The sequence below is a fragment of the Myotis nattereri genome (genome assembly GCF_964212035.1).
Source record: "Myotis nattereri genome assembly, chromosome: 1".
In the NCBI taxonomy this organism is placed as follows: domain Eukaryota; kingdom Metazoa; phylum Chordata; class Mammalia; order Chiroptera; family Vespertilionidae; genus Myotis; species Myotis nattereri.
The window spans coordinates 65,135,820-65,160,657 of NC_138075.1; the positions used below are offsets into that span (position 1 = coordinate 65,135,820).

General features: G+C 40.5%; 1 protein-coding gene across 1 annotated transcript in view; it reads left to right on the plus strand.

The window, feature by feature from the left end:
* The window catches only part of TP53BP1 (tumor protein p53 binding protein 1), a 94,039-nt gene that overhangs the window by 19,582 nt on the left and 49,619 nt on the right, over positions 1–24,838 (plus strand). Inside the window, exons 11-12 of the mRNA XM_081112578.1 lie at positions 1,050–1,258; positions 18,023–19,322. Of these exons, the coding sequence (XP_080968704.1) occupies positions 1,050–1,258; positions 18,023–19,322 (1,509 nt within the window). The remainder of the gene's footprint in view (positions 1–1,049; positions 1,259–18,022; positions 19,323–24,838) is intronic.

Genomic DNA, 24,838 nt, shown 5'->3' on the forward strand with positions numbered 1-24,838 from the left:
AGTTAGGTTCTGAGGAAGATGCTGATGGCCTTCAGGTGGGTAGTATACTGTGGGAAAACGAGGTTTTCTGCATGTTTCCCTCCTAAGCAGTTTGTCTTAGATTAGTGTTTTGTACTTAGTTATTTGATTTATCAGTGCTAATTGGCATTGGTAGATTTTTTTTTTCTTCTCTATTTGTCCTGGTACCCATCTTTCTGCACTTAGCAGTTAATGCAAATATAATCAGTTCATAAATATATAAATATTTATTTAGAGTGGTGAACAAGTTCACTACATTTCAAGGCCTGTGACAGAATATATGATGGCTAAATTAAGTGCCATTAATTTGGGCTTTTCTATGCAAAATGTGAAAAATGAGTTATAATCAGGAAAGAGGCTCAGAAGTTTTAACATTTCATCTAGGTAGGTGGTTATCCCCCGGTGAAACCTACTTTAATCTATAACTGACTATTTTGGGAGCTTGGGAAAGGAAGTATTTCGGTTTTTTATGGCCCAGTCAATCTATCAGCTTTTCTGAAAATTAAGTTAGTGTTTTTTTTAGGAATGGAAATTTCTATAATGTAACTAGAGGCCCGGTGCATGAATTTGTGCACCAGTGGGGTCTCTTGACCTTGCCTGTGGGATCGGGCTGAAACCAGCTCTCCGACATCCCCCAAGGGGTCCCGGATTGCAAGAGGGCACAGGCCAGGTCGAGGGACCCCACTGGTGCACAGTCGGGGCCCGGGAGGGACGCAGGAGGTTGGCCAGCTGGGGAGGGGCCACAGGAGGGCTACAGAGCATGTCCAGCCCATCTTGCTCAGTCCTGATTGACTGGACCCCAGCAGTAAGCTAACCTACCAGTTGGAGCGTCTGCCCCCTGGTGGTCAGTGCACGTAATAGTGAGCGGTTGAGCGGCCTTAGCATATCATTAGCATATTATGCTTTGATTGGTTCAATGGATGACTGGACACTTAGCATATTAAGGTTTTATTATATAGGATTTTTATTAGTGGTATTAGAAGTATTAATGAATGCTTATTTCTAAATTAGTTTTACCTGTTTTAAACCAGATGAGCCAATGGATATGTCAATGTTATCTGAAGAAGAAAGAGAATCTTTTCAGAAGAAACTTAAAGATGATGAACCAGCGGAGATAGAAAACCTCCCTGTCCCACCTGAGCCCACTATATCACCACAAGCCTCTACACCAGTGTCTCAGAGTGCACCAGTCTTCACTCCTGGGTCACTTCCTGTCCCATCCCAGCCTGAGTTTTCTCATGTGAGTATTGTAGAAAGATTTTTTTCCTAACATTAGAAAAAATAACTTTATTGAGGTATAATTTATAAGCCGTAAAATTCACCCATTTTAAGTGTATAGTTTAGTGATGTTTTAGTTAATTTACAGAGTTGTATAACTGTCATCACAATGTTCTAGTTTTAGAACATTTCCAGAGTCACCTAACATCTTGTCTTTAAACTTTTTGAAAATGTTACTGCAAAACTAAAAGGGGCCATTAATCCTTATTTTACCTTAATGCAACTACTAGTCATTTTTATCTTTCTACATGCCTATGTTTTTGTTTTGTTTTGTTGGTTTTTTAAAAATTGATTTGAGAGAGAGAAAGAAGGAGAGATGTGAGAGAGCAACATCAATTGGCTGCCCATCACATGCACCCCAACTGGGAATCGAACCTGCCACCTTTTGGTTCATGGGATGATGCTCCAATCAATTGAGTCACACTGGCCAGGGCCATGCCTAAATTTTAAAAATATATTTTTATTGATTTCAGAAAGGAAGAGAGGGAGAGAGAGATAAACACATCAGTGATGTGCTCGCTTCGGCAGCACATATACTAAAATTGGAACGATACAGAGAAGATTAGCATGGCCCCTGCGCAAGGATGACGTGCAAATTCGTGAAGCGTTCCATGTTTTTCTATTAGTAGATGTTTAAATTTTCATTGTCAACATAAACATGGGTATTGACTTACTCTTAGGAAACGTAAATATTTCCATCATGATCGATTGGACTGGGATGAACACAGTTCTGCCAGCAGATATGTTTCAAGGCGTTGTAAACCTCTATTTATGCTTTCTCAGGATGCTGAACATGAGCTTCTCTTTGACCTCATTCAGAAAATGTTGGAGTATGAGCCAACTAAAAGGATTACTCTCAAAGAAGCCTTAAAACATCCTTTCTTTTATTCCCTAAAAAAAAACCTACATAGATCTCTAATTGTACAGTGAAAGAAGAGATTTTATAGACTGTACCAGTCTAATTAAGTTATTTTGTACAGCTTTTGTAAATTTCTTAAACTTTTATATTGCCTTGTTTATTTTGTTTGGATAGTTTGATTTGTAAAGTCCATAGCTAATAAATGAACATCTTTTTCAATGATTTCTGTATAAAATGATCTATTCAGAATAAATTTTTTTGTGTTTATGAAGTTTAAAAAACAAACAAAAAAAACATCAGTGATGAGAGAGAATCATTGGTTGGCTGCCTCCTACACCCCCAACACTGGGGATCGAACCCACAACCCGGGCATGTGCCCCTGACCAGAATAGAACCTGGGACCCTTCAGTCTGCAGGCCGACTGAGCCAGACTGACTAAGGCCATGCCTACATTTTAAAAAATGAAGCTCTTTATAGTGAACATACAACTTTAATCTTTTTCCAGTTAACACTGTATCATAATGATTTTTTAGTGTTACCTCAGTTTCATATTATCCTTTCAAAACTTGTAAAATATTTCTGGATGTAACATAATTTAATTATTCCTGTGCTGAGGTTATCAGGATTTTTTTAAAAAAATAATTCTTTATTGTTGAAAGTATTACATATGTCCCCTTTCCCTCCCCCCGCCCCCAATGACCTCCTCCAGCCTAGCCCCCCCTTCCCTCTTAACCCCAGGCCTTCAGCACCCTATTGTCTGTGTCCATGGATTATTCATATATGTATTCAAGGTCAGGATGGTTTTTAGTTTTCAAATGAGAAATTATTTTTCTTCTAAAAACAAGAAAGCCCAGCCAGTGTTACTCAATGGTTGAGTGTCGACCTATGAACCAGGACGTCAAGGTCAGAGCATATGCCTGGATTTTGGGCTTGATCCCCAGTAGGGGGCTTGTAGGAGATAGCTGATCAATGATTCTCATCATTGATGTGTATCTTCCTCTCCCTTTCTCTCTGAAATCAATAAAAATATATTTTTTTAAAAAAGCAAAGGAAAACTAACATCTCATTTGTATAATTTTAAATATTTAAAAAAGAATAAATTTACATTTTATGCATAGGGAATTGAAGGATTTTAACTAAATCTAAATGACTGTATTATATTGTCAATCTATATGCCTGTTCTTATAAGATCTTAAGTGGGGAGTTATTTTAGTGTTACTGGGAGAACTTCTTTCATGCCTTTCAGTTTACAGGTGTTGTAATGAAAGTTTATATTTAAAAATGAATAGTAATATACCATAAATTTAGCGAGGAAGAGAGAGGCAGTAGGAAGAAAGAAATGGAATTGCTTTCTGGCATTTTAAAATTTGTTCATTTTGTTCATTTGTTTAATGAAAATTCCATTTTGTGCAAATCATTAGAAGTGTTTTGGTAGAGTGGTTAAGAACAAGGATTCTAGCCCTGGTTAGTATTTCTCAGTGGTCAGAGCATCAGTCTGCAGATCGAAAAATCACGGGTTCCATTCCTGGTCAAGGGCTACCGTAGTTGCAGGTTCCCTGGGACCAGTAGGGGCAAGTGCAGGAGGCAACCAATCCATATGTTTCTCTCATGTTAATGTTTCTTTCTTCTCCCCCTCGTCCCCAACTCCCTCCTTTCCACTCTCTAGAAACCAATGGAAAAAATATCCTTGGGTGAGGATTTTAAAAAAGTGCTTCAAATTTTTATATTCTTTGATTTAATGATCATATTTATAAATCACCAAGATAATATAAGAGTTGCTTTCTATTTAAAATAATGATTCATTAATCTATGAAGTGGTAAAGCTAAAATAAATAAATAAGGAAACAAACAAACAAACAAACAAGGACTCTAGAGTCAAAATTTGCTGGACTTACTCCTGGTTCTGCCATTTCTGTCTTTGTGACCTGTTGAAACTGAGCTTAATTTTCCTCACCAAATCAAATGGGGATATTAATGCTACCTAACTAATAGGGTAGTTGAGAAGGTTAAATTACTTAGTATACTATATAAAGTGCCTAGGATAGTGGGTTGCACGTGATAAACACTCCATAAGGATCAGCTGTTGCTAGCAGTGAAAGTGAAATTTTTCTTTAGCTTTTATTTTTCTGTTAACATTATACATGAACATATATAGTTTGGAGGAGTCATTACAATTTAGGGATGAGAGCTATAAGCACTGATGCAGAGCATTAAGGGTTTTTCAGAAAAGGTAGGTGATATTAGAGACCACTTACTAGATGTCTATCAGTAACTAAACAGGATTTTTAAGGAAATGAAAGTCTATGCAATGGTATCCCTACCTGGGGAAGAGACTCCTGGCCACAAAGGGAAAACTGACTTTTTGAAGAAAAAAAGACACTATTGAAGAAATTGTCGTACCTTCAGCATTTACCAAAGACCATCAGAGTCAGAAATAAAACCAGTAATGAAAATTTGAGACAAATGAGTGATGCTGAACATAATTCAAAGGTCCCTGGAACCTAAGATGACCTAGTCTAATTTTTTGGACTCATATTTTAAGATTTCTCAGCCAGTACAGTCCATGCCTTCTAAAAAATCTCTGAATAGTACCTTTACAACTTATTTTTTATGTTTAGGGTTTGATTTTTATAAAAACCATTTGTAAAAGCCAGAAAAGGAGTCAGATAATTAAAATGAGGTCTCTCCCCATCCATACTCAGAGACAACCACTTTCAGTTCGCCATCACTGATATAAACACTATTCACAGCAGAGCCTGTGGAATATTATGATTATTTTTCCCTGTTTGCATAATTTATTTTCTCTGGAATTGATAATTATCTTTTTTATATTTGTTAGGCTTCTGTGAACTACTCACTAATTCAGTGATGGCGAACCTTTTGAGCTCGGCGTGTCAGCATTTTAAAAAACCCTAACTTAACTCTGGTGCCATGTCACATATAGAAATTTTTTGATATTTGTGACTATAGTAAAACAAAGACTTATATTTTTGATATTTATTTTATATATTTAAATGCCATTTAACAAAGAAAAATCAGCCAAAAAAACCTGACACATGTGTCATTTTTTTAATATATTTTATTGATTTTTTTTACAGAGAGGAAGAGAGAGGGGTAGAGAGTTAGAAACATGGATGAGAGAGAAACTTCGATCAGCTGCCTCCTGCACACCCCCTATGGGGATATGCCCGCAACCAAGGTACATGCCCTTGACCGGAATCGAACCTGGGATCCTTCAGTCCTCAGGCTGACGCTCTATCCACTGAGCTAAACCAGTTAGGTCTGATTTTTATCTTTAATGTGTGAGGTCTTTTTCCTTTACTGGAATCTTGTAGAATTTTCTCTTTGTCTCCAAGTGTTCTGAAAGTTCCAGACTCTTGGCATAAATCTATTTTCATTCATTATATTGGGCAAATGGTAAGCCTTCTCAATATAGAAACTCAGCTCCTGGGGGACATCTGTAATACTCTCAACAATAGAGATAAAAAAAAAAAAAAAAAGGAACTCAGGTCCTCCAATTCAGGGACATTTAATTATTTAATTCCCCCCCTTATTTTATCTCCTACTTTGCATCCCTCTCTTCCTGTTCAGCTTTCTGGATGATTTCCTCAACTGCCTTTTCTTACTTTTTTTTTTTTTTTTTTTTTTTACAATTTTATTGAGATATAATTCATGTACCATATCTTTCAACCTTTAAAAGTGTACAACCCAATAGCTTTTAGTATATTCACAAAGCTGTGCAGTTACTCACCACAATCCACTGTTAGAATATTTTCTTTCCTCTGCCCCATAAGAGACCCCATGCCCATTAGTAGTCACTCCCATTTCCCCCACTCCTAGTCAACTATTAATCTACTTTGTGTCTATATAGATTTGCCCATTCTAGACATTGCATATAAGTGGAATTATAGAATACATAGTCTTTTGTGATTGGTATATTTCATTTAGCATAATTTTTTTCACAGTTCCTGCATATTGTGGCATGTTATTTGAACTTTATTCCTTTTTATCCTGAATAAAACTACATTTTATGTGTATACCACATCTTATTAATGTATTCATCATTTGATGGACATTTGGATTGTTTCCCCTTTTTGGCTGTTGTGAATCATGCTGCTATGTAAATTTTTGCACAAGTTTTTGTGTGGACATGTGTTTTGTGTGGACATGATTGCCATGCTCAATCATCTTTTTTTTTTCTTTTTTTTTTAAATATACTTTATTGATTTCTTACAGAGAGGAAGGGAGAGGGACAGAGAGTCAGAAACATCGATGAGAGAGAAACATCGATCAGCTGCCTCCTGCACACCCCCCTACTGGGGATATGCCCTCAAGCAAGGCACATGCCCCTGACCGGAACCGAACCCGGGACCCTTGAGTCCACAGGCCAACGCTCCATCCACTGAGCCAAACCAGTCAGGGCCAGTCATCTTTTTTTTTATGAATATGTTTTTATTGATTTTTTAGAGAGGAGTGGAGAGGGATAGAGAGATAGAAACATCAATGAGACATCAATCAGCTGCCTCCTGCAAGTCCCCTACTGGTGGTTGAACCCCCAACCTGGGCATGTGCCTTGACCAGGAATTGAACCGGGGACTTCTTGTTTCATGGGTTGACACTCAACCACTGCGCTGTACCAGCTGGGCTCAGCCATCTTTTAATCTTTCTCTGGGTTACTGATTTCTACTCTTGGGCTTTTAATTTAGAATCCTTCTTCCCCGCCCCCCCTCCCCCCCCCCTTAATATACTTCCTTTTTAGCATTTTGTCTAGTTTTTATGGATATACTAGAGGCCCGGTGCACAAAATTTGTGCACTTGGGGGGTTCCCTCAGCCCAGCCTGCACCTTCTTGTAGTCTGGGAGCCCTCAGGGGATGTCCGACCAGTGGCTTAGGCAGGGAGTGGATTTAAGCCATCAGTCGGACATCCTTAGCGCTGCCTCTGAGGTGGGAGAGGCTCCCGCCACTGCCACTGCACTCGCCAGCCATGAGCCCAGCTTCTGGTTGAGCAGCGCTCCCCCTGTGGGAGCACACTGACAATCAGGGGGCAGCTCCTGCGTTGAGCATTTGCCCTCTGGTGGTCAATGTGCATCATAGCAACCAGTTGTTCGGTCGATTTGCATATTAGCCTTTTATTATATAGGATTAATACCCATATCTCCCTAAATATTAAACTAGTTTTTTTTGGAAAATAGGTTTTTCTCTTCCCTGGAATAGTCACTTATTCTCCAAATAGATTTCAGTTAGTTTTGACACTTGACTTTCAAATTAGAGGCTTCTTTAAGTGTCTGCTAATCCTCGATTGTCTGCTTTAAGAGTAAAATACCAGAGAACTGATTAGAAGTTATGAGCTGGTGCTTGGTGTTTATTATTTCTGGGATTCACTGTAGCATGATCTGCTGGGCCATTTTTGGGGTCTCCCAATGTCATTATCTTAATTTGTCTCAGCTTGGTCAGGTCCCCTAAAAAAAAAGGCTAATCTCCTGTCTGTTGGCTGCTATTGTTCTAGAAGTCTATTGAAGAAAGAGGGCTGGGAGTGTTGAGAGGCAGGTGCAGGTTCTGTTTAATATGTAAAAGTTAATTTAGTCTCCCTGTTTTCAGAATGGTACTTTCTGATAACTGTGCCTCTTCTCCTCCAGTTCAGGATGCTTTATTTTACTCTCTCTAGGGCAGAGGAGGAGATCGGGGAGTGACCAGTCTTCTGTTTTTAGCTTTACCCTCACCACCACTTCCAGAGTTACCTGGTGTTGCTGCCAAGTCCTGAATCTTTTTTTGGTCCTGGTGGTTCTATGGCATAATTTGGGTTACTTCTTGACTTTCTCCACTATTGGTTTAGGAATTCAGCTTTCAGTAATCTGCTAAATAGGTGACTACTCTTCCAGAATTTTGTTGCTGTTGTCTTTTGTTGTGTTCTCTTTTTCTTTAAAATTAATGCTTTAAAATGCATTCCTTTACAATTGCTTAGTGGGGTTTTGGAAAAGAGTTTAAATGGTGTATTAAATCCACCATTTAACTTCTATACTTTTTTCATTATGTATCAAACTCCTTACATACTATTCTTAATAGCTAATCTTTTGCACATCTGTTATTTCTCCTGTACTTTGGTTACTGGAGTCCAAATTTACATAATTTGATGTTGTAAGATCTAAGTATTTATAATGAGATAATTACTAATTAAGAAAAAATTGGGATAAAGTTCATCTTTCCTAATATATTAATTTTATTTACATTTAAAAATTATTTTTCAATTACAGTTGACATAGTATATTATATTAATTTCAGGTGTACAACATAGTGATTAAACTTTTATATAACTTGTGAAGTGATCACCCCAATGAGTCCAATAACCATCTGTTATTGTATAGTTATTACAATATTATTGACTATATTCCTTATGCTGTACTTTACATTCTCATGACTGTTTTTATAACTGCCAATCTGTACTTCTTAATCCTTCACCTTTTTCCCCCTTCCATTTGGCAACCATCAGTTCTCTTTATTTATGAGTTTTCGGTCTTGTTTGCTTATTTTGTTGTTTAGATTCTACATATAAGTGAGATCATATGGTATTTGTCTTTCTCGGACTAACTTAGCATATTACCCTCTAGATCCATCCATATTGTCACAAATGGCAAAATTTCATTATTTGTTATGGCTGAGTAATGTTCTATTGTATATGTGTACCACATCTTTATCCATTTGTCTATTGATGAACTCTGGTTACTTTTATATCTTGACTATTGTAAATAATGTTACAGTGAACATAGGGTGCACATATCTTTTTGAATTGGTGTTTTGGATTTCATTGGATAAATATCCAGAAGTGGAATTTCTGGGTCATATGATAGTTGTTTTAAAAGTTTTTTAGGAACCTCAATACTGTTTTCCGTAGTAGCTGCATCAATTCACAATCCCACGAACAGTACATGAGGGTTCCTGTTTCTCCACATCCTGACCAACACTTGTTTGTTGATTTCTTGATGATAGCCATTCTGACAGGTGTGAGGTGATATCTCATTGTGATTTTAATTTGCATTTCCCTGAGGATTAGTGATGCTGAGCATCCTATATAATAATCCTATATAATAAAAGGCTAATATGCAAATTGTCCCCTCGACCGTAAGTTTGACCAGGGCGCAGGGCTGGCTGGCCAACCTCCCGTGGCACCTCCCCTCTCCTGGCCTGGCCCGATCGGCCTCGATGGGGGCAGGCTGACTGGACCCCACCCGTGCACAAATTCGTGCACCTGGTTTCTAGTCTTTTCATATATCTATTGGCCATTTGTATGTCCTCTTTGGAGAAATGTATATTCAGGTCCTCTGCCCATTTTTTAATCACATTGTTTGTTCTTTTGGTGTTGAGTTGTATGAGCTTCTTATGTATTTTGGATATTAACCATTATCAGTTCTATCATTGGCAAATATCTTCTTCCATTTTGTAGGTTGTCTTTAAAAAATACTTTTATTGATTTCAGAGAGGAAGGGGGAGGGAGAGAGAGATAGAAACATCAATGATGAGAGAATTATTGATTGGCTTCCTCCTGCACACCCCCTACTGGGGATGGAGCCTATAACCTTGGGCATGTGTCCTGACCAGAAATCAAACCTGCCACTTTTTAGAGCATGGGATGACACTGAATCAATTGAACCATATTGGCCAGGGCAGTATGTATATTTTAATGATGTAAATTCTTTCTATCCATGAGCATGATATAGTTTTCCATTTATTTGTATCTTCAGTTCTTTTCTTTAATGTCTTATATTTTTCCAAGCACAGGCCTTTTATGTCTTTGGTTAAATGTACTCCTAAGTATTTTATTTTTTTGACGCAATTGTAAATGAGATTTCTTTTCTTAATTTCTTAAATATCTGCTGGACTCTTTTAGGCTTCTCTTTATATAGTATCATGTCATCTGCAAATAATGACAATTTTACTTCTTCCTTTCTAATTTGGATGCCTTTCATTTCTATTTCTTATCTGATTGATGAGGCTAGGACTTTTAGTACTATGTTGAATAAAATGTTGAAATTGGACAACCTTGTCTTGTTTCTGATCTTAAAAAAAAGCTTTCAGGTTTTCACTGTTGAGTGTGATGTTAGCTGTGAATTTGTCATAAATGACCTTTATTATGTTGAGGTATATTCCCTGTATTCCTATTTTGCTGAGAGTTTTTGTCATAAATGGATGCTGGATTTTGTTAAATGCTTTTTCTGAATCTATTGATATGAACATATGATTTTTATTCTTCATTTTGTTTATGTGATGTATCATGTTAATTGTAGATATTAAAACAACTTTGTATCCCAGGAATAATAAATCCCACTTGATCATGGTACATAATTTTTTTTTTTTTTTTTTTTTTACTGTTGACATTATTACAGATGTCCCCTTCCCTCCCCTTTGCCCACCTCCACCCCACAATATGATCTTTTTAATGTATTGCTGAATTTGGTTTGCTAATATATATATATATTTTTTTGGTTTGCTAATATTTTGTTGAGGATTTTTGCATCTGTGTTCATTAGAGATATTGGCTTATAACTGCAGTGTATTTTTGTGTGTAAAGACTTTGCTTTTGGGATCAGAGTAATGCTGGCCTTATAAAATAAGCTTGGGAGTCTTCCCTGCTCTTGAATTTTTTGGAATAGTTTGACAGGATGGGTGTTAATTCTTCTTTGAATGTTCGGTAAAATTCACCTGTGAAGCCATTCAGTCCAGGAGTTTTGTTTGTTGGGAGTTGTTTGATTACTGATTCCATTTTGTTGGTAATAATCGGTCTGTTCAGATTTTCTGTTTGTTCTTGATTCAGTCTTAGAAAATTGTATATATCTAAAAATTTATCCATTTCTTCCAGATTGTCCAGTTTGATGGCATATCATTCATAGTATTTTTTTTCTTTTTTTTAATTCTATTTTTTTACTTTAATCATGAACCTACACTAAACCTATGTTCATAGTATTTTCTTATAATCCTTGCATTTCTGTGGTGTTAGTTGTGACTTTTCCTCTTAATTTCTGATTTTATTTATTGGTTTCTGATTTATTTCCATTTGCATGAAATATCTTTTTCCATCCTTTTACTTTCAGTCTGTGTCTTTTGATCTGAAGTGGTTCTCTTGTAGAGAACATATGTATTGGTCTTATTTTCTTATCCATTCAGCCACCCTGTGTCTTTTGATTGGAATATTTAATCTAATTACATTTAAAGTGATTATTGAGTGGAGTGGTGGGAGACAACTAATCAATGTTTCTCCATTGATGCTCTCCTCCCTCATCCCCTCTCTCTCTCTAAAAATCAATAAAAACATGTCCTCGGGTAAGGATTTAAAAAAAGTGATTATTGATAAGTACATAGTTATTGCCATTTTATTATTCATATTTATGTTCTTTTTTCCTTCTTCTTAAGGAAATCCCTTTAACATTTTTAAAAAATATGTTTTTATTGATTTTTGAAGAGAGAGGAAAGGAGAGGGATAGAGAGATAGAAACATTGATGAAAGAGAAACACCATCAATTGGCTGCTTCCTGCATGCCCCCTACTGGATATTAAGCCTGCAATCCAGACACGTGCCCTGATTGGGAATCAACCCGTGACCCCCATGGCAATTCGGTGTAAGAGAGGCTCCAGAGGCTGGAGGGAGGTATCAGTTCCCTGGTCACTGAGGGATGTTGAGACTGCAGGCTGACCTTCACCACGTCCAGGGGGGTCATGAAGATGGAGGTGACCACAGCTCTGGCACCTGAGGCCACCATCTGTTGGAGGGGCTGATGCCCCCAGGGTCCTAATCAGCCATCTTGTAGCTTCAATTCTGGCTTTAGGATGGTACTCGCGTGGCGCGGAGCCTGGGGTTGGGCAGGCCCAAGGTGGGTCTGCGACCGGTGCGGGGTCCGCGCGTGTTCGCCTCTCTCCAAGGCCGATGAGGAAGCCTGACTCATTCTTTTTTATGTTTTCTGTCTTTGTTGAAGTTTTCACTCAATTCCTCTATTCTTCCCTTGTGTTCATTGAGCTTCTTTATAACCAGTGTTTTGAACTCTGTATCTGGTAGATTGCTTGTCTCCATTTTGTTTACTTCTTTTTCTGGAGTTCTGTTCTTTCATTTAGGACATGTTTCTTTGTCTCCTCATTTTGACTTGACCCCCTGTGTTTGTTTCTGTCTCCTGGTCTTGGCAGAGGGGCTTATGTACTAGGTGTTGTATGGGGCCCAGTGGTGCCGTCTCCTTGGTCACCTGAGCCACATGCTCTGCAGGTGTCCCTTGTGTGGGTTGTAGTTTAGCCTTCATTGCTGTTGACATGCCTGTGGGTAGCATTCACACTCGGCTAACTGATGTGAGGCCTGGCTGTGACTACAGTGGATGAGCTGTTTTTGTGGGGGGTGATCCCTCAGAGCAGGAGTCACTGTAGCGTAGCGCTGGTGCCAGCCAGGTCTCTTCTTGGGGTGTGTCATTTTTGGAGCTTTTTGGGTGGTGCTGTGGTGTGGTTTGAAGTTGGCCACTGGGTTTGTTGGTTCTGGTGCCTTTTGGGAATGGCTCTGGTGCAGGCCAAGCTCAGCTGCCACTTAGCTGAGCTTGGGATGTATGGTAGGAACTACAAAGTGATCTGTGGTTGGTTGCCACTTTTGCTGGGCTTAGAGGCACTTGGGAGAGGCTATGCTGCAAACTGAGCCTGCTGCCATTTGTGCCTGGCTTGGCCTTTGGTAGGCACCGCAGTGTGAGCTGATGCCAGCCACCACCTGTGCTGGGCTCGTGGCCGCTTAGTTGCAGCTGTATTCCAAGCCAGGACTGGCCAGGGCTTATGCCAGACTCAAGGTCACGGATGCAAGTTACTGGTTACTGTTTGTGGTGGAAGGGGGAGGTGCTTAGCACGAGGTACAGGGCATGCTGCGTCCAGCCCTTGTTTGTTCAGTGTTTGTGGATCTTTTCGAGCTTTTAGGTAACTCCACAGCGCAAGTTGAACCAAGCCGCTGTGAGTTGTGTGGGGCAGGGTCTCAGGAAATCTCCAAAGTAGGGTGCACAGTGTTCATGGAGAGCTCAGATTTTTGCCCACCTGCCTCTGCAGTCTAGGTGGGAGGTGAGTTCAACAAAGGATCAATGGTACCTGCAGTACCTCCCTCCCAGAAGAGAGGTGCCCCATTTCTAAGGGATACCCCATTTCCTACCCTTCCAGCTTTTGCCCTAAAGGTAGTCAATTTAATTCCTCACTATAAATCCCTGGTGCTTTTTGAGCTGCTGCCCCTGCACGGGGGTGCTTAGAGTGTTTGTGAGTGTGTGAGTGAGCAAGTTTGTGCATGAACCCCTCAAAAGAAGCACCTAGGTCTGCAGCAGCCTTCCATCTCATCCGGACACAATCCCTGCTGGTTTTCACAGGCAGATGTTATGGAGACTCCTCTTCCCAGCACTGGTGGCCCCGGCTGTGATCCCTTCCTCCTCAGGAGGGACCTCTGCGGCCAAAAGATCTCTCCCCGTTCTTAATTGCCACCCCATGGGTGTGGGAACTGACCATTTTGAGTCTTTGTCCCTCCTACAGTCTGGACATGGCTTCTTCTTTCTGTCCTTAGTTATAGGCCTTCTGTTCAGTGAATCTTTAGGTGATTGGCAATGATGACGCTATTCTATAATATGATTGTAATTTTGATGTGGGTCATGGAAGGAGGTGAGCCCTGTGTTTCCCTACCCCACCATCTTGATTGGAAGTATTATATTTGTTCATTGAATAGCCTGTTTGACCTTTCACCAAGATATGAAGGATGGGGTGAGGATTAGTAGAACATAGTTTGATATTTAACACTTTTCTCATTCTTAATATACCTATTAATATTGGGGATGATAAATCAGATTATAGATGATTGTATGAATGGCTCTTGGATACTATGGATTTAGATCTGTACGTAATCTAGGCTTAAAGATTGACTCATATTGAATGTAGTCCTGATAGTTCTCCATCCATCCTTATGCAAAGTTCTGAGTGGGTTTTTCTCACTTAGCTCTGTTATTCTGACTAGACCTGCAGCGAGCCATATCACTGTGGATTATTAGGGGCCAGACACTTGGAGGCTAGATCCAGGTAGTCTTTAGAAACATAGCTTGTTGATAGGTTGATTAGCCCTGAAATTTTACTCTGACTGAAATTCTATATAGTATATTGAAAAAAATTCTGTAATGAAAATCACATCAGTATTTAGTTTGATGATGCTTAAAAGGTATTCATAATGGGGGGCAATGCCTAGCTGGCATGGCTCAGTGGTTGAGCATCGACCTATGAACCAGGAGGTCATGGTTCGATTCCTGGTCAGGGCACATGCCCGGGTTGTGGGTTCGATTTCCAATGTGGGGCGTGCAGGAGGCAGCCAATCAATGATTCTCTCTCATCATTGATGTTTTTATCTCTCTCTGACTCTCCCTTCCTCTCTGAAATCAATAAAAAATACATTTAAAAAAATCATAATGTGGGACAACTCCTTAATGGACATGGTATGGGATTTCCTTTTTGAGTGATGAAAATGTTTTCAAGCCCTAGCTGGTTTGGCTCAGTGGATAGAGCGTCGGCCTGGAGATTGAAGGGTCCTGGGTTTGATTCCTGTCAAGGGCACATGCCCAGGTTGCAGTCTCGATCCCCAATAGGGGGCGTGCAGGAGGCAGCTGATCAATGATTCTCTCATCATTGATGTTTCAATCTCTCTCTCCCTCTCCCTTCCTCTGAAATCAATAAAAAATATTAAAAAGAAAAGAAAATGTTTTCAAACTAGGTAGAGGTGGTGGTTGCACATTATTCACTGCAAAGCATTTAATGTCAGTTTATGTGAATATACGTTAAAAATGTATTTATGGTTTTATTAGTGATGTCTTATCTATGAGCCTTTGTAAAATGGCTTAATTTTTGAAACAAGAAAATGATACATATTTGTTTTAGAGGATGTATAATGTACAGATAAATGAAAATAAGATCAGTTATTCTGTCTCAGAAATAGCTACTCTTATTTATAGTGCATGTTTATTAACTTAAAAAATACATGAAAATTATATTAAAATGTATTAGAAGACTATAACAAAAAATATATTTTTTACTAAAATAAAAATTTTCCATTTAATGCATAGCCTAAATGTTTTTCAATATCTTTTCATAAACGTCTACAATTTTATGTAATACAAAGTATTCCATTATGTGAGTATATCATAATTTTTAAAATGATTCTCCTTTCAGACATTGAAGATATTTCATATTGTTTCCTATTCTAAGTAATAATTTATCACTGAACAGTATTGCATCTAAATCTCAGTTTATGCCCATCAAATAATTTACTTGAAATGAATTATTGGGCTAAGGGACATATAACCTGTTTCAAGGCTATTGTGTATTGCCAAATTGCCATTTAGAATTACTGACTCAATTTATACTCAGTCATGTGTGAGAATAAATGAGCAGGCTCAAATTTATGACTATTTTTATCATCTGAAAAGGTAAACAGTAACACCAGAATTTATGGAATATATAGAATTTTTGGCAACCTATCTTGATTTCTCATTCTCTCTCTCTCTGTTTTGTTTTACTTATTGATTTGAGAAAGAGAGAAACATTGATCTATTGTTCCACTCATTTATGCATTGGTTGATTCTTGTATGTGTCCTGACCAGGGATTGAACCCAAAACCTTGTTGTATCAGGATGATGCTCTAACTCAGTGGTTCTCAACCTTCCTAATGCCGCGACCCTTGAATACAGTTCCTCATGTTGTGGTGACCCCCAATTTCATTGTTATAAATTGAACATAATTAAAGCATAGTGATTAATCATAAAAAAAATGTAATTATATATGTGTTTTCTGATGGTCTTAGGCGACCCCTGTGAAAGGGTCGTTCGACCCCCAAAGGGGTTGCGACCCACAGGTTGAGAACCGCTGCTCTAACTGAACTACCTGCCTCGGCCCTCATTATCTTAAAAATCATAGGAAATGAATGTCATACCAGTTATGTCTAGAGTTTTATAGCATTTATGTTTTGCAAAGTAACACACTAAATGTAGTTCTTACATAAAACACATTAAGCTTTGGGTTATTTATTTATTTTGGTATAGCAAAGGTGGAGATTTATTGAAGAACAAGTACAGACTCCCAAGTGGGGAGGGGGAAAGGATCCCCAGGTTATTATTATTTTTAATGCAGGTATTATATTCATAAAATTAAAATGCCATTTTAAGTGTATAGTTTGATGAATTTTGGGCATTGTATACAAATAAGTTACCACAACTACCATCAAAGTATAGGATAATTTTGTCACCCTAAAAAGTTTCTTCATAATCCTTTGCAATTGATTTCTCCTCCCCATCCCCTTGATCCCCTCTTTCACCTTAGGTACCCACTTATCTGCCTTCTGTTACAGTAGTTTTTTGTGGGGTTTTTTTTTTTTTTGAGAATTTCATATAATTGAAATCATGAAGTGTTTGTTTTCTTGTGTTTGAGGTTTTTTTTAATTAAAAAAAATTAAACTTACTGCAAAAACATTGGTTTATAACATACAGCATCAGGTGTACAGCTTTATAACAGGACATCTGTATACTTTGTTGTGTGCTTATCACCAGAAGTCTAGTCTCTTCTGTCACCATATATTTGACCCCTTCAGTTCTTTAGCTTAACATATTTTTGAGATTTATATTGTTGCATGTATTAATATTTTATTCCTTTTCCTTGTTAATAGTATTTCATAACATGGGAATATACAATTTATTCACCAGTTGACAAACATTTGGGTTGCTTCAGTTTTGGGCTATTATGAATAATACTGCTGTGAACATTTGCATATAAATCTTTGTGTGGACATACGATTTTATTTACTGTTGGGTTAATAACCACAAGCAGAATTTCTGGGTCATATGGTAATGTGTGTTTAACTTTATAAGCTACTGCCATACTTTTTTCTAAAGTGGCTGTACCTTTCTCATTCCCATCAGCAATGCATGAGAGATGCGCTTGTTTCGTATCCTTACCCACAGGATGTAGTCTTTTTAACTTCAGCCGTCCTTGTTGGTATGTGTTGATTAGTGATATTAAAAGTTTTAGATTTTGCCCTGACCAGTTTGGCTCAGTGGATAGAGCGTCGGCCTGCGGACTGAAGGGTCCCAGGTTCGATTCCGGTCAAGGGCATGTACCTTGGTTGCGGGCATATCCCCAGTGGGAGGTGTGCAGGAGGCAGCTGATCGATGTTTCTCTCTCATCGATGTTTCTAGCTCTCTCTCCCTCTCCCTTCCTCTCTGTAAAAAATCAATAAAATATATTTAAAAAAAAAAGTTTTAGATTTTAACATCAGCTTTATGAATGCTAGAATATTTTGAAATTGAAATAATTATATAGGGTAGGGCAAAAGTAGGTTTATAGTTATTGGTATGGAGAATAATACAATAATTAATGAATAATAATACAAGAATAAACTCTGTGTTTTGAGTACTTAAAACTGTAAATCTACTTTTGCCCCATCCTGTATTCCTGCTTTTTAAGAACTGAAGTGGGCTTTGTAGGCATATGTTCAAATGACTCCTGTGTAATTGTGGGCCCATCATATATATGACATGATTTTATATGTACAGGTTGGTAATGTACAGCTCAATTTAAGTGTCTTCCTACCCCTACGAGTGTAAGTTAATACTTTTATGTTTTTCTTTTGGTTATGCTTATTCTGTGCCAGTGATTCATAAGAAAAGCATTAAACAGAGTGACTTGTATTGATGAAAAGACTGGTGATTTGTATTTCCGAGAATATGGTCCTAGAGTTCTTTAGTTTTTTTGAATAATTGATTTAGAAATTTTAGATGAATTCAGGGATTAGATTTAAAAGAAATATGATTAAGAACAAATGAAGATTTGTCTCTTTTTATTCTCCCATAGGACATTTTCATTCCATCTCCAAGTTTGGAAGAACAATCAAGTGATGGAAAGAAAGGTGGAGATTTGCATAGTTCTTCTTTGACTGTTGAGTGTTCTAAAACTTCAGAGACTGAACCAAAGAATTCCACTGAGGACCTTGGGCTTTCTTTGACAGGGGACTCTTGTAAGTTGATGCTTTCTGCAAGTGAGTATAGTCAGTCCCCAAAGATGGAGAGTTTGAGTTCTCACAGGATTGATGAAGATGGAGAAAACACACAGATTGAGGATACTGAACCCATGTCTCCAGTTCTCAATTCTAAGCTTGTTCCTGCTGAAAATAATAGCATCCTGATGAATCCAGCACAAGATGGACAAGTAGAAGTGAATCAGAATGCTGGTGAAACAAAGGGGAATGACACAGAAACCAGAGACGACATTAGTATTTTAGCTGCTGGTAGCAAAGGTAGAGAAGAGACTGTAGCAGAGGACGTTTGTATTGATCTCACTTGTGATTCAGGGAGTCAGGCAGTTCCTTCTCCAGCTACTCGATCGGAGGCACTCTCGAGTGTGCTAGATCAGGAGGAAGCTATGGAAATTAAAGAACATCAGCCAGAGGAGGGGTCTTCCGGGTCTGAGGTGGAAGAAATTCCTGAGACTCCTTGTGAAAGTCAAGGAGAGGAGCTAAAAGAAGAAAGTATGGAGAGTGTCCCATTACACCTTTCTCTGACTGAAACTCAGTCCCAAGGGTTGTGTCTTTCAAAAGAAACCACAAAACAAGAATGTCAGGAACCTATGGAAGTTGAAACCAGTGTGATTAGTATTGATTCCCCCCAAAAGCTTCCAGTCCTTGACCAAGAATTGGAACATAAGGACCAAGAAGCATGGGAAGAAGCTACTTCAGAGGACTCGAGTGTTGTCATTGTAGATGTGAAGGAACCATCTCCCAGAGTTGATGTTTCTTCTGAAACTTTAGAGGGAGTGGAGAAATGCTCAGATTCCCAGTTGTGGGAGGATGACGCTCCAGAAATAGAACCATGTGCTGAGAATAGAGCTGATGCCCAGGAAGAAAAGAGTGCTGAATATGAAGGAGACCTGAAGTCAGTGACTGCAGAAAAGGAACCTCTACAGGCTGACTCTCCACAGCCTCCCGTAACTTCAGTGGGAGAAGGTGATGCTCCAAAACCTGACCGGCAGATGCAGCAGACCCACCCTCAAGAGAAAACAGATAACTCATTACCAGAAGACTCAAAAGTGGCTAGTACAGAGCAGCTAGAGAAGGCCCCAGCCCACAGCTCACAAAGCTCCTGTGAGAGCTCCATTGGTGAGTGTGATTGTAAATTGCTCTGTGTCTCCAACCATGGTACAGTCTGGAATGGGAGGTAAGAGAGGACTACGTGCTTATGTCAGGGCTGAAAATTAACTTGGATTTATGTTTATGAACAGCTAATAATGGGAAATTAAAAAATTTGGGTTGTATTCTTTTGTAGCTGTAATTATGTATGGGATCAGAGATCATTTAATATTTATCAGCTTTATGACTTAGGAGTAATCAACATGATTTTTATTAATATGTAGAAATTATACCAATCTGGTGTTTTCTACTAAATTCCCAATCTTGCTCCAAATTTTTATATTTTGACAGTTACCTTGAAGTACAGGATCTTTTTTTGATTACACAGTAAAGAACTCTGTTAATGAATATGCTGTTATTGGTTGTTTCCTCTTTATGGGTATTAAGAAAAGTTTCTCAATTTGGCTCAACATATATACATCTTAAATCTTAAACTGGAAAAAGATATTAGTTTGTGCCTTTTATCTATTTTCTGAAGTCCAGGAAATATTTGTAGAATATTATGTATGACATTAGCTGAAAAGAGGTCAGATTTTCTAAATGCCCAGAGTTAGGGTAATTTAAAAACAAATTTCGAAAATAAAAAAATAGCCCTGCTGGTGTGGTTCAGTGGTTGAGCCTTGACTCATGAACCAAGAGGTTACCAGTTCAATTCCTGGTCAGCGCACATGCCCAGGTTTCAGGCTCGATCCCCAGTAGGGGGCATGCAGGAGGCAGCCAATAAATGTTTCCATCTCTTTATCCCTCTCCCTTACCCTCTCTCTCAAAAACAAATCAATAAAAACATTAAAAACAAAACACAAACTTAAGAAAACAAGCTTCTAGAATTATGGAAATGAGAAACAGTATTTGGACATCATAGCTGTTAGTATGGGTGATTATATCTTTTGGTGTTTCTGGAACAATCCCACTTTATACCTCTGTGCAGGTGCGATTATTAATAGTACTTACTTATTTTTTCCTCAAAATTATCTCTATTCATTAGGTTTTATATTCAGGACTTTTTTGACCCTCTTCAGAAAAGAAATGTTAGAGTATTCAGGACTTTTTTAACCCTCTTCAGAAAAGAAATGTTAGAGCTGAAATGGAGGTTAGGGGTTATTGGGTTTAGTCTCTTCTTCCTAAAGTCAAATGGCTAATAAATGATTGAGGTAGGACAAGAGCCTAAGACACCTGATTCTCAATGCTATGTTTTTCTTTTCTTATGAGATTGAATAATATAGTTTCTCTGATTCTGATGAGTTATGGTAATGAACTATCTGAATGAGCTAATATTTTATTTTATTGAATATTTTTGTAATTTTATTACATCTAAATACTATTATTGACCTACCTCAGCTAAGGAATTATCAGGGTTGGTAGGTTGTTTCAATTATTTTAGCAATTGTATGTAGAAGAAGCTTCTAAAACATTGGGCTATTATATTATGTTAAAAGTATTCTTCACGAATTCTTGTTTACACTATTAATGGCAGAGCCAGCTCTTTTTTAAAAAATCTTCACCCAGGATATTATTCTATTGATTTTTTTTTTTAAGAGAGTGTGGAAGGGAGGCAGGTGGGGGGAGGAGAAAGGGAGGGAGGGAGGGAGGGAGGGAGAGAGAGAGAGAGAGAGAGAGAGAGAGAGAGAGAGAGAGAAGGAAAGAAAGAAAGGAAGAAAGAAAGAAAGAAAGAAAGAAAGGAAGGAAGGAAGGAAGGAAGGAAGGAAGGAAGGAAGGAAGGAAGGAAAGGGAGAAAGAGATACCCATGTGAGAGAGATCACATCGATTGGTTGCCTCCCTCGCTTGCTGGATGGAACCTGCAACCCAGGTATGTGCCCTTGACCAGGAATTGAATCTGTGACCCTTTGGTGTGCAGGGCGACTCTTTAAACACCAAGTGCACGGGTCAGGGCAGAGCCAGCTCTTTTTTATAATAGACATTGCCATAGTAAAACTTACTTTACTAATTTTTATCTAGGTTATTGAAAATACTAGTAAGTTATATTCTGTTTACTTAGTTCTTGAGGAAACAACTAAAAGCAGTGAAGACAGTGGTTGGTCTATTAGGGCAGTGATTGGCAAACTGCGGCTCGGCAAACCGCGGCTCTTTGGCCCCTTCAGTGTGGCTCTTCCACAGAACACCGGCTCTTCCACAAAATACTGACTTCTGCGCATGGGCCACAAAGTTTCAATCGCACTGTACGTGTGTGCTCGCACGTGATATTTTGTGGAAGAGCCACACTGAAGGGGCCAAAGAGCCGCATGTGGCTCGCGAGCCGCGGTTTGCTGACCACGGTATTAGGGGATTAAAGTAAATTACTCAGAAGAGCATCGCTAGAACAAAAAATACTATTTTGTACTTAAAATATAGTTGTCTAATTGCTAAAACTAAAGAGAGACTAATTTCAATGAGAGTAACCTAAGAAATTAATGGTTCTGGAAAGACAGAATTAAAGTTACAAATTGGTTGAGTCCCAAATTTGTTAATTAGATTTCTGTATGTCACAGTTAGAAGGGTACTGTTGTTATTTTATTAAAATCTTTACTGATTGGAAAAAAAGATACATGCTTAATTGTGGAAAATGTTCAAATAATACAGGAAAGAGGAGAGAGGGAGTGGCTGGAGAGGGAGTGTGGGCAGAGGGACTAGGGGGAGAATCATTCTAATTACCTCCATTTATAGATAACTTGTCACTGTTATTAGTTTGGAGACCTCTTCAGAAATGTTTTCTGAAGACCTACTCCTGAAATTTGAAAAAAGCAAATTTAGGAAGGTGATACTTGGAAGCCCAATTTTATTCAATACAGAATAAATTTATGATGGTTTGATGATATGAAAAATCATAAGTTTAATGTCTTTTAAAAAATATATATTTCTTATTGATTTCAGAGAGGAAGGGATATATATATATATCAGTGGTGAAAGAGAATCATTGATCAGCTGCCTCCTATACCTCCCCCACTGAAATCTAACCATGATCTCCTGGTTCAAAGGTTGACACTCAATCACTGAGCCATGCTGGCTGGACAATAAGTCTTTAATTAAATCCACAAATGGTAATCCTATCTAATAAAAGAGTAATATGCAAATTGACCATCACTCCAACACACAAGATGGCCACCCCCATGTGGTCAAAGATGGCCGGCAGGGGAGGGCAGTTGTGGGCAATCAGGCCTGCAGGGGAGGGCAGTTGGGAGGGACCAGGCTTGAAAGGGAGGGCAGTTGGGGGTGACTAGGCCTGCAGGGGATGGCAGTTAGGGGTGACTGGGCCGGCAGAGGAGGGCATTTGGGGATGATCAGGCCTGCAGAGGACGACATTTGGGGGGGACCCAGGCCTGTAGGGGAGGACAGTTGACCAGCCTGCAGGGGAAGGCAGTTGGGAAGGACCAGGCTGGCAGGGGAGGGCAGTTGGGGGCAACCAGGCTGGCAGGGGAGGGCAGTTAGGGGCAATCGGGCCAGCAGGGGAGCAGTTAGGTGTTGACAGGCTGGCAGGGGAGTGGTTAGGGGTGATCAGGCTGGCAGGCAGAAGCAGTTAGGGCAGGCAGGCAGGCAGGCGAGCGGTTGGGAGCCAGTAGTCCTGGATTGTGAGAGGGATGTCCAACTGCCCGGTGGGATCGGGCCTAAACGAGTAGTCGGACATCCCTCAAGGGGTCCCAGATTGGGAGGGTGCAGGCTGGGCTGGGGGATACTCCCCCCGCCCACCTCCTGTGCATGAATTTCGTGCACTGGGCCTCTAGTATATAATAGGTTAATAATGATCATCGAAGCTAGATATGTCTTGTACTCTAGCTCTAACATTTATTGGCTTACTTTATGGAATATCATCCTAATTGGTCATTAATGTCAGAGGCAGACTGTTAGGATATGCTGTTTATGGGTGGCATCACCCAATATAGAAATTCTTATATATTTAACTAGAGGCCCTGAGCATGATTTCGTGCATGGGTAGAGTCTGGCTGGCCCACCCTGATGGGGGCTGATCGGGCCGGGCCAATGGAGGGGAGGGGACGTGGGAGGTTGGCTTCTGGGCCGGCCAGGGGGAGGGGCCATGGGTTGTTGGCCAGCCGGCTGCAACCCTGATCGGGGGGAGGGCTGATCAGGGTTAGGCCAGTTGGGGGAAGGGACCTTGGGAGGTTGGGGGGTGCTGATGGGCTCATTGGCCACCACAGTGCGTCTCATAGTGACCAGTCGTTCTGGTCGTTCCATCATTCTGGTTGCTGGGCTTTTATATATCGACTAGAGGCCCGGTGCACAAAAATTTGTGCACTCGGGGGGGAGGGGGGTCCCTCAGCCCGGCCTGTGCCCTCTCGCAGTCTGGGACCCCTCGGGAGATAATGACCTGCTGGCTTAGGCCTGCTCCCAGGTGGCAGAGGGCACGCCCAATCCCTAGGTGCAGCCCCTGGTCCGGCTCAGAGCAGGGCCGATTGGGGAGTTGGGGCACCGCCCCCTGTCATACACAGAGCAGGGCGATCGGGAGGTTGCGATGCCACCCTCAGTCACGCTCAGGGTAGGGCCAGTTGGGGGGTTGGGGCACCACCCCCGTCACACTCAAGGCAGGGTCGATGGGGAGGTTGCGGCGCCACCCCTATCACGCACAGAGCAGGGCCAATCAGGGGGTTGGGGCACTTCCCCCTGTCACTCACAGAGCAGGGCCCATCAGGGGGTTGGGGCACCGCCCTCTGTCACCCACAGAGCAGGGCCGATCAGGGGGTTGGGGCGCCGCCACTCTCACACTCAGGGCAGGGCCGATGGGGAGGTTATGGCTCTACCCCGTCACACACAGAGCAGGGCCCGTGGGGGGAGGGGGGGTTGGGGCGCCGCACCCTGTCACACACAGAGCCGCAGGGCGATCAGGGGGTTGGGGAGCTCCCCCCTATCAGGCACAGAGCAGGGCTGATCAGGGGGTTTGGGCGCTGCCCCCTGTCACACTGATCCCGGTGCCGGGAGGCCTCGCGGCTCCGCTGATCCCGGTGCTGGGAGGCATATTACCCTTTTACTATATAAAATAGAGGCCTGGTGCACAGGTGGGTGCCGGCTGGTTTGCCCTGAAGGGTGTCCCGGATCAGGGTGGGGGTCCCCACTGGGGTGCCTGGCCAGCCTGGGTGAGGGGATGATGGCTGTTTGCAGCTGGTCACACATCCTTCAGGGTGGGGGTCCCCACTGGGGTGCCTGGCCAGTCTGGGTGAAGGGCTGAGGGCTGTTTTCAGGCTGGGGTTGACTAAAGCTCCCAACTGCTCCTTTTTTTCTTTTTTAATTCTGGGCCAGCTTTAGCTTTGAGGCTTGGCTCCAGCTCTTAGGCCTCCGCTGCTGAAAGTAAGTTTCTGGGCTTTGCTTACAATGTTGCGATCCTGCTGGCTGAAGCCCGGCGGACTAAAGCAGGTTTCTGGGGTTTCGTTTAGCTTCTATATTTGTTACATAGTTGCTTAGAGTTGCAGCTCAGAGGCTTGCAGCGGCAGGCGGGGAACGTTGGAGTCCTCCGTCACTGAAGCAAGCAAGCCTCATGTTAG